The sequence below is a fragment of the Coregonus clupeaformis genome, unplaced genomic scaffold (genome assembly GCF_020615455.1).
Source record: "Coregonus clupeaformis isolate EN_2021a unplaced genomic scaffold, ASM2061545v1 scaf0120, whole genome shotgun sequence".
Classification (NCBI taxonomy): domain Eukaryota; kingdom Metazoa; phylum Chordata; class Actinopteri; order Salmoniformes; family Salmonidae; genus Coregonus; species Coregonus clupeaformis.
The window spans coordinates 32,501-42,500 of NW_025533575.1; the positions used below are offsets into that span (position 1 = coordinate 32,501).

General features: G+C 42.9%; 1 protein-coding gene across 1 annotated transcript in view; it reads right to left on the reverse strand.

Moving 5' to 3' along the window:
- Nucleotides 1-10,000, reverse strand: part of LOC121569974 (protein Wnt-5b) — a 59,408-nt gene that overhangs the window by 14,012 nt on the left and 35,396 nt on the right. The window contains 2 exon segments of the mRNA XM_045213517.1: nt 791-1,038; nt 1,748-1,917. Coding sequence (XP_045069452.1) covers nt 791-1,038; nt 1,748-1,860 — 361 coding nt within the window. The 5' untranslated portion in view covers nt 1,861-1,917.

The following is a 10,000-nucleotide window of genomic DNA, read 5'->3' on the forward strand; positions in this document are numbered from 1 at the left end:
TAATTATGTGTTCTCTTAAAAACGGAATATGTAGGCTAAATATGCGCCAGGAGCCCGAGTGCCCGATAAAGAGGAGGACTTTTATTGGCCCATAGAACCGAGACTTCAAATAGCAGCCCGGATCTGCCGAGCCCGTGTCATCCCATGATTGCATTTCAAAAGGAGGCCGTGGACAATAGCAGGCTAACACCTCAATAAAACCCTGGCGATTGACTGCAAACAACTCCTTTGCTGTTTTGGGAAGGCGAGGAAGAGGGGAGACTGGGAGAGGGAGGGAGGGGATCGGTCGGCCTGCCTTTCTGGCGGTCCGAGGGGGAATAGAGAAGCTATGGGCTATTGGACACCACCACCTCTAGCCTACACCTCATCCCACTACAGAACGGAACTAACACTCAGTTGTCGAGAGAAGTCTGACTGACAATTAAACGCAACGAATTTTTATTTGGAAACATCAAGTTTGTTAAAAGGTCCCCTATTTAACAGTTTAACTAATACAAAATCACATTCAATAATATAGATAATGTTATCAGCGTTGCCTCTAAAGTGCACACATTCAAAGTTTACAATGGGAAATCAAAATGTAAACATAAAAACGTGTCATCACAATGGGAAATCAAAATATAAACATAAAAACGTGTCATCACCTGCCGCAGCATAGGCCTATCACTAATTAGCTCTGGTCCAGGGCATTCGTGCGCGTTCCTTAACTAACCGTTGGTGAAAGAAACGGTCACTAACGCCCTGACCCAGAGCTAGCCTATAGCCCAATCCCACCACGTGACTTGCTTACCTATCTGCATGACGCGTCCGAACACGGATGCATTATCCACCGTGCTACAGTTCCACCGCCGATGTCTGAACTGGTATTGGCACTCATTGATGCCCGTCTTGGCCCCCTCGCCTATGTAAACCATATGGTCCTGGTAGAGCTGGCACAGCTTCCTCTGCCCCTGGGAGAGCCCCGTAAGCTGGCTGCACAGAGGCTGGGCCCCGATGATGTACATCTCCGGTCTCTGGATAGGGTTCATCGCTAACGACCTACATGCATGGATGGGAAATATGAGGTTGGTGGTTATTTACAGTGTTGAGAAAATAAATGTTTATTATAGTGTCCGGATGAGGCATAAATAGCAAGTATTTTAGCCTATTAAGCTTCAATCAAAGATTCGCTGTTTCAAGATGTCATATAAAGTGATAAAATTGGCAATAATGGCAAATGTGAATTAATTCAATACAAATATAATAAATATAAAGGAAAACATAGTATATTCTACTGTGGAAAAAAGGCAGGTAAATATCACATAGGTCGCATACGACCAATGCTTATTAACAATTAAATAATGATCTACTGTATCGATGTCAGATGATGAGGAATATGATTGGAATGTTCTCCATCAGTGGAAAGTTTGGCAGCAAGCTCTCCGCACAAGGTCAAGATGCGGTGTTCCACTCTGTGGAGTTCCCCTGTTTCCCCCCATTCCACAAACAGCTTGGCCATTTGTGCGTAGCATGGGTAAATATTGTGACAAAGTCACCACATTTGTTCTCCCACTGCTCCCCTCCAAGACACAATAGAACACACGACACCACAACACAACACAAGACAACACACGGACATTCTCTCAAAACCCAATCACAAAACCCGCCATCTGTCAATTAATGAATCAATTACGCATTAACTAATAAGTAAGCAACGATATAGAAACTATACAGAGTTAATTTGACATGAAAAAAGTTCAACACTTACAACCAGGAGTTGGCGTCCACCAGTAGTTGTGAGCTGCATGCGATGAGCGCGACCGCCAGCAGTAAGTGTTGCTCGGCGCTGCTACACGGTCTTCGGCTAGTCCTGGTCTCCATGACCCCTTGTGCCACCACCACCGCCAACAAACACCCAAACGGGAAAGAAGTGCCCCTCTGTGAAAAAGACAGATCAAAAACACACTCTGTAATCCGCTGTGGGGGGTTCCTGCCTGGGTTCACAGAGATGACGATGCTGAGACAACCAAGAGTCAATATCCGATTCCGTGGAGATAAGGTGTCCTGCGCATTGTCCACAACACTTTATTGACTTGTAGCTTTGTCTAAACTCTGTTCCGAGCGCCTAGTCCTAATTCCCAGTCATGCGTAAAATGTGTACAAGTAAGAAAACCTGATTTTACGCATTAGGATCTATAGGCTACGTTGCGTTTAGTAAGGAGACAGACCCATCAGATGTGCGTTCTGATGAGGACTAAAGTAAAAAAAAAAAAAACACAGTCCATGAAACGTTCAGATGACGTGGAAAATGTAGTTGATACGATAAAATACAGGTTTTATACTGGTATTTCCGAGAATATTAAAAAGACAAGGCTATTTATGAAAAAAATTGAGCAAGTGTTCATTCCTTGCCTCGATCTGATCTACTTTGTAAGTTTACACTCTAAACACTGACTACCTCCTCATCCCTCTCTCCACCTCTTCTCCTCCCCCTCTTCGCCCCCTTGTTTTACGGGCGGAGGGGAGGGACGGACGCCTGCGGGGAACACCGCTCATGTCAAATCAAATCAAATGATATTTGTCACATGCGCCGAATACTACAGATGTAGACCTTACCGTGAAATGCCCTTAACCAACAATACCGTTTTAAGAAAATAAGAGTTAAGAAAATATTTACTAAATAAACTAAAGTAAAAAAAATTAAATATAAGTTACACAATAAAATATCAATAACGGGGCTATATACAGGGGGTACCGGTACCGAGTCATTGTACGGGGGTACAGGTTAGTCGAGATAATTGAGGTAATATGTACATGTAGGCAGGGGTAAAGTGACTATGCATAGATAATAAACAGCGAGCAGCAGCATTGTAAAAAAAAAAAAAGGGGGTGGGGGTCATTGCACAAGGCAGAGACCACCGGGGTGTCATAGGAATGGGAACAGACCAAATGAGTAGAGAGAGAGACAGCAGTGTACATAGCAAACAGTCATATCTGTGACTCAAATCTGATTCTGCATTAGTTGCGCACTGAAGAGCACCATGCCAACAGTCAAGCCCCTTTCCAGTGTGTAAAATGTGCATTGTGCTGTTACTAGAATACCAGTTGTACCTCTGAACCCAATTTAAGCAAATCTAATAAGGCTTTTTACATTTTACATTTTAGTTATTTGGCAGACGCTCTTATCCAGAGCGACTTACAGTTAGTGAGTGCATACATTTTTCATACTGGCCCCCCGTGGGAACCGAACCCACAACCCTGGCGTTGCAAGCGCCATGCTCTACCAACTGAGCTACAGGAGGAAGCTATTAAAACTAATCCTAATATAATTTTCATTTATAAGAAAAGGTCATTATTGGTAAAAACAAAAAAACAAAAAACGACATGGCACCAATACAAAAACGTATTAAAAACTGTGTGTGTGTGTCCACGTTTTACTATACTATAGAATAGCAAACCCTTTGCCGGTCCTCACTTGTAAAAAGGCTTAGGGGTTAGGTTTAGGGTTAAGGTTAGGTTTAGGGGTTAGGGAAAAAATTATTTTGAATGGGAATTCATTGTTGGTCCCCAGAAAGTCCTCACAAGTTAGTAAGACATAGCTGTGTGTGTATGTGTCTGTTTGTGTGTGTGTGTGTGTATGTGTGTGTGTGTGTGTGTGTGTGTGTGCGTGTGTGCAAGAGATAAATTAATGGAGTTAACGTTTTGGAAAATGTCACAATTCCATCGAAGTTCATGTGCGTTAAATCCCCCTTTTACTTCGACTTGATGATTTGTTTGAATAAACGTGAGCGCTTCGAAAACCTTAATCCTCCTTTGGATTAGAAAATAAAGGTGGCCACACATTCTGAGCTCTGAAGACTAGCTCCTCTAAAGAAAAGGCGTGTTGAAGCGAGCTTTCCTTATTTCAAAATGTTCCCAAAGACAAAGTAAAACGCCATGCTGGAATGGGTACCTTTGATCTAAAGGTCTACCACTTTCTAAAGTAACCCAATTCAGAGTGCTTGATAATAAAATAGTCCATAGCCTAACTACTACAAAATTCAGCTTTATAGTTATTTTGAACCACATGCGCATAGCTACAAAAGGTTGCGTATTGTTATGAGGAGCAATAAAACGAATCGAAATCAGTAACAACCGAAAAATGAAAGAAAGAAACATCCAACTCGGAAAGGGAAACTTTTACTTCGCTCTGTGTAAAAATATAACATAGGCTATGACATTCGAATACTATCTTTTAAAAAACTAGCATCATTTCCATTTATGTTCACAGAAAACTAAATAAACAAACAGCATTGTAAGCTCTGCTCATGGCACTTGCAGGACGGAGAGGGGCCCAGCCAAGCAGGTAGACCAACTATGTCCCGGCACAGCCAGAAGAGGACTGGCCACCCCTCATAGCCTGGTTCCTCTCTAGGTTTCTTCCTAGGTTTTCGCCTTTCTAGGGAGTTTTTCCTAGCCACCGTGCTTTTACACCTGCATTACTAGCTGTTTGGGGTTTTAGGCTGGGTTTCTGTACAGCACTTCGAGATATTAGCTGATGTAAGAAGGGCTATATAAAATAAAATTGATTGATTGATTGATTGATGTCCCCTGGACTTTCTTTCCTTTTCACTGCGCTCCGTTCCATAGACCAGACCAGACAGTCAGTGGACATATATAGGGCCTTGACTGGCGCGAGAGAGACGCTGCTCGATTTCCGACCGGTCTCTGCATGATAATGCCACTGCCGTCGCGCCTTTCATCTTTCCCCAAACCCCTAGGCCTACACCCCAACCAGCACCTTTTCACGCGCCCGCCGTCGCCTTCCATCCTAGACCGAATCCCCCCCTCCCCTCCTGTAAAGCGTCTCGACTGCCTGCAATATACATCTAATGCTTCTGTTATAGTGTTATGTTGTTTGAATGTGTAATACGGGTGCAATAGGTCTACTTAGACCATTAGTTTCCCAGTGCTTGACTCCTTTGACCCCTTTGACGTTGGTTTTAGTGGAGATAAATGAATGAATGAATGAATGAACGTTTTTGGGTCACCTACTAGGACACCTAATTTTCAATGTCTTTCAAATTCACTTAAGATGATAAATCCTTTTAGAATTACTATTAGTGTTTCACCTACACAAACACATCCCAGACCTTACACCTCTCTCGATTGGTTACATTTGTTTGCGGGACTATATGACCAGACAGTCAAAATAGCCTGATTATAAGTAATTATTTATTGAAGGCAATTTTATAATGAAACAATATTCCTGTTATTGGGCTAACGGCGCCCTCTGCTGGTTAAATTGAGAAGGTAAACATTTCCCTGTTTATCTGACAGACACCAGAATCAGTTCCCAATCCCAGCATAGAATACAACAGCAGAGTATGCTATTGTAGAGGCTAACCGCTGCCCTCCAGTGGCAAGATATAGTAATTACATCTAGGCTGATGAAAGAAAAAAAAGACAGCCCCTATAGAGATCAAGTAACCTATATTACATTAAAACGAGTGTGATATTGATGAATTGATTAGCCCTAATGCGTGTTAATTTATTATCTAGAGGATTGGACTGTGATTTACTGGCAGGACAAAAGTAAGTTCATCTTATCTATAATTGATTAGCAGTGTGAACGCTGAACATCAGAACATGCCACGTCAGCGCCTAATTATTACCCACAAATGATTAAGTCAATTATTAACTATTCACCTCTATAAGTAATGAGTCTGGGTGTTTGATACCAAAAATAATTCCAGAATCGATCTGAAAAGATGTGGTAGCTCTGCTGTTTGTCCTCTGCAGCCGTGCCTCTGACGGACAGGTTCAGCTAAGTGACAACCCAAAAACTGACAACACTATACAGGTCTACCAAGATGGGGACGAGGGCAATATCGAAGACGTTCCCACGAACAACCGTCTGACTGATGATCAACCATTTGAACCAATGAAATAAAAATAAAAAAGCAAATAATTAAAGTGCAACAGTAAAATAAGATAACAGTAGGGAGGCTATATACAGGGGGTACCGGTACCAAACTGAATGAGATGGGAGCCACCGTGGAGGAACTGAAGGGAGACGACAGAGACAGACCGAAGGTGGCCTTCTCAGCCTCGCTGGCTGAATCCAAAGGACCAAATAGTGATGATGTCATCCTGGTCTACAAACATGTCTTCAACAATGTTGGTGACACTTACAGTCCGGTGACGGGTAACTTTAGAGCACCGGTTAATGGAGTCTACTATTTCACATACACTTCCTTTACAGCCTCTAGCGAGAACAGAAGAGTGTTGCTGTATAAAAATACACATCTAATGGTGACTGTGACCGATGGTGATGAAACAGATGGAGAGGACGGGGGTTCCAATGGTGTCACACTGCAGTTGGAAGAAGGAGATGTAGTCTGTACTCATCTTGCAGCAGGACACCATGTCTTTGATGATCGGGCTCAGCACACCACCTTCACTGGCTTTCTGCTCTTCACTTAGAAAACTGGTTCTTCTTCTGTTTCTGCTTCTATGACATACAGTCCTCCGTGACAACATGAGAGGAAATACATGAAAGCGTGACTTACTGATCTTCAGTTAGAAAGTACACTCTTCTTCTTTCTCAGATCTGCACTTTGTAGGGCAGTAATTTAAGATTTGATGGCATACTATATTATAATAACTAGAAGGGACGAATGCACAACTGATTGTGAAAACTAGACGTTGAGGACAATATGAAAATCCTATGTTATCTTTTATGTTCGCTGATGATAAAGAATGCAATGTGACATCATCTGAAGACAAGGGTCACCTTGATCAAAGTATCTGCTCTTATCTATTTCCTAACAATAAAATAGATCTAACAATTGAATTGTCATTATTTGAAATAGTACCAGTAAATATCACAACAGATTGTAGTATGGTGTGTTCACTTCTTTCAGAAGTGAAAACATAGTTTGCAGTGGTCTCTACATCACACAGCTTTTATAAGACTTGAACTGCTGTGAATAAATCAAGGACTAATTCAAGCTCAAGACACTGTCTTATATAAAGACCTTACATAGGAACATAACCCATTCAGACCTACAGTACATATACATTTGGTTTTACAGTAATAACCTGCTACTCCTTGTAGCTACCACATGTTGGCTCACTTCAGCACAAACCACACATCAAGCTCCCAGGCATGAAAAATCCATTTTCTCCTGAGCTCTATGCAGCAAGGCGTAATGTCAGTGTAACGCCTCGATCACACCTACAGCGTCATGGCGTTCTGGTACACCAGAAGTACATTTATTTCCAATGGAACGCTGTGTTAGCCCTGCAGCATTGAGTTGCAGAGTCAGTTGCAGTGTGTTCTGTGTTCTTTGTTCTGCGTTCTGTGTTCTGCGTTCTGTGTTCTGCGTTCTGCGTTCTGCGTTCTGCGTTCTGTGTTCTGTGTTCTGCGTTCTGCGTTCTGTGTTCTGCGTTCTGTGTTCTGCGTTCTGTGTTCTGCGTTCTGCGTTCTGCGTTCTGTGTTCTGTGTTCTGCGTGGTGCAGCAAACTGTAGACTTGACAGAAATAGTAGCAAAAGGTGAATGTTTTATTTTACACATATCCAGTAAAAAAGTTTGACTGCAGAATTTATTCCAGAGCATTTTTGCAGTGACGCTATTGGTCTGATCGAGGCGTTATACTTCTTATGGTAATTACACCCTGTTGGTGAGGAACGTTAAGAACAACAAACTGGTCCCTTGGTTTCATCTTAAGACTTGCCAATGATGTGTACAAAATGCCACCCTATTCCCTATATAGTGCACTACTTTTCACTGGTCAAAAGTAGTGCACTACAGGAAATAGGGGTGCCATTTGGGATACATACAGACTCTCTGACGTTCTAAGCATAGAGGAGAGGAGAGGAGAGGAGAGGAGAGGAGAGGAGAGGAGAGGAGAGGAGAGGAGAGGAGAGGAGAGGAGAGGAGAGGAGATGACCCAAATCGATTGGCTGTGGCCTGCGATACATATCTAAAAATCATCCACTGGAAGTCTTGGATTAGCTGGTTCTGTGTTTCTACATCAGTAGCAGTAAGGACTTGCTGGTCCACCAGTGTTGACAGTGTCATTGGCTTTGTGGCATTGCTACAGGACATCACAGTGACCGTCAAAGGGAAATAAAGAGTCTTTGATTTCTATACATTCAGTGGTCTGCCAGCTATGTGCCAGCAGTATTATTGTACAGTCAATGGAGGAAATGCTTGGGTGGCATCCTATGGAAAATATCTATGTGCCTCAGAGTGCCCTGTGGGTACTTGGCTTCCGGAATGCCAGCCAGGGCCCCAATGACTGACAGGGGTCCAGAACATTCTAATCTAGAACTTTAGTTATATTTCAGTAGTGTCTAGTGGTCCTCATGTCTCAGTGTATGAGATGGAAGACAGTGGGGTGCAACTATATCAGTATATCACATATTCTCAAAATTCACTCAAATAAACCAATCAACAAAATGAGTGCCATAGAGCCCAATCTATAAACCCAGCTCTTTGCCAAAACGCGATCCTATCTGTGAAATGTGTGCTTTCACACAGAGAGACAGTGCTTGGAGACATACAGTGAGGGAAGAAAGTATTTGATCCCCTGCTGATTTTGTACGTTTGCCCACTGACAAAGACATGATTAGTCTATAATTTTAATGGTAGGTTTATTTGAACAGTGAGAGACAGAATAACAACAAAAAAATCCAGAAAAATGCATGTAAAAAATGTTATAAATTGATTTGCATTTTAATGAGGGAAATAAGTATTTGACCCCTCTGCAAAACATTACTTAGTACTTGGTGGCAAAACCCTTGTTGGCAATCACAGAGGTCAGACGTTTCTTGTAGTTGGCCACCAGGTTTGCACACATCTCAGGAGGGATTTTGTTCCACTCCTCTTTGCAGATCTTCTCCAAGTCATTAAGGTTTCGAGGCTGACGTTTGGCAACTCGAACCTTCAGCTCCCTCCACAGATTTTCTATGGGATTAAGGTCTGGAGACTGGCTAGGCCACTACAGGACCTTAATGTGCTTCTTCTTGAGCCACTCCTTTGATGCCTTGGCCATGTGTTTTGGGTCATTGTCATGCTGGAATACCCATCCACGACCCATTTTCAATGCCCTGGCTGAGGGAAGGAGGTTCTCACCCAAGATTTGACGGTACATGGCCCCGTCCATCGTCCCTTTGATGCGGTGAAGTTGTCCTGTCCCCTTAGCAGAAAAACACCCCCAAAGCATAATGTTTCCACCTCCATGTTTGACGGTGGGGATGGTGTTCTTGGGGTCATAGGCAGCATTCCTCCTCCTTCAAAAACGCGAGTTGAGTTGATGCCAAAGAGCTCGATTTTGGTTTCATCTGACCACAACACTTTCACCCAGTTCTCCTCTGAATCATTCAGATGTTCATTGGCAAACTTCAGACGGCCATGTATATGTGCTTTCTTGAGCAGGGGGACCTTGCGGGCGCTGCAGGATTTCAGTCCTTCACGGCGTAGTGTGTTACCAATTGTTTTCTTGGTGACTATGGTCCCAGCTGCCTTGAGATCATTGACAAGATCCTCCCGTGTAGTTCTGGGCTGATTCCTCACTGTTCTCATGATCATTGCAACTCTACGAGGTGAGATCTTGCATGGAGCCCCAGGCCGAGGGAGATTGACAGTTCTTTTGTGTTTCTTCCATTTGCGAATAATCGCAACTGTTGTTACCTTCTCACCAAGCTGGTTGGCGATGGTCTTGTAGCCCATTCCAGCCTTGTGTAGGTCTACAATCTTGTCCCTGAAATCCTTGGAGAGCTCTTTGGTCTTGGCCATGGTGGAGAGTTTGGAATCTGATTGATTGCTTCTGTGGACAGGTGTCTTTTATACAGGTAACAAACTGAGAATAGGAGCACTCCCTTTAAGAGTGTGCTCCTAATCTCAGCTCGTTACCTGTATAAAAGACACCTGGGAGCCAGAAATCTTTCTGATTGAGAGGGGGTCAAATACTTATTTCCCTCATTAAAATGCAAATCAATTTATAACATTTTTGACATGCGTTTTTCTGGATT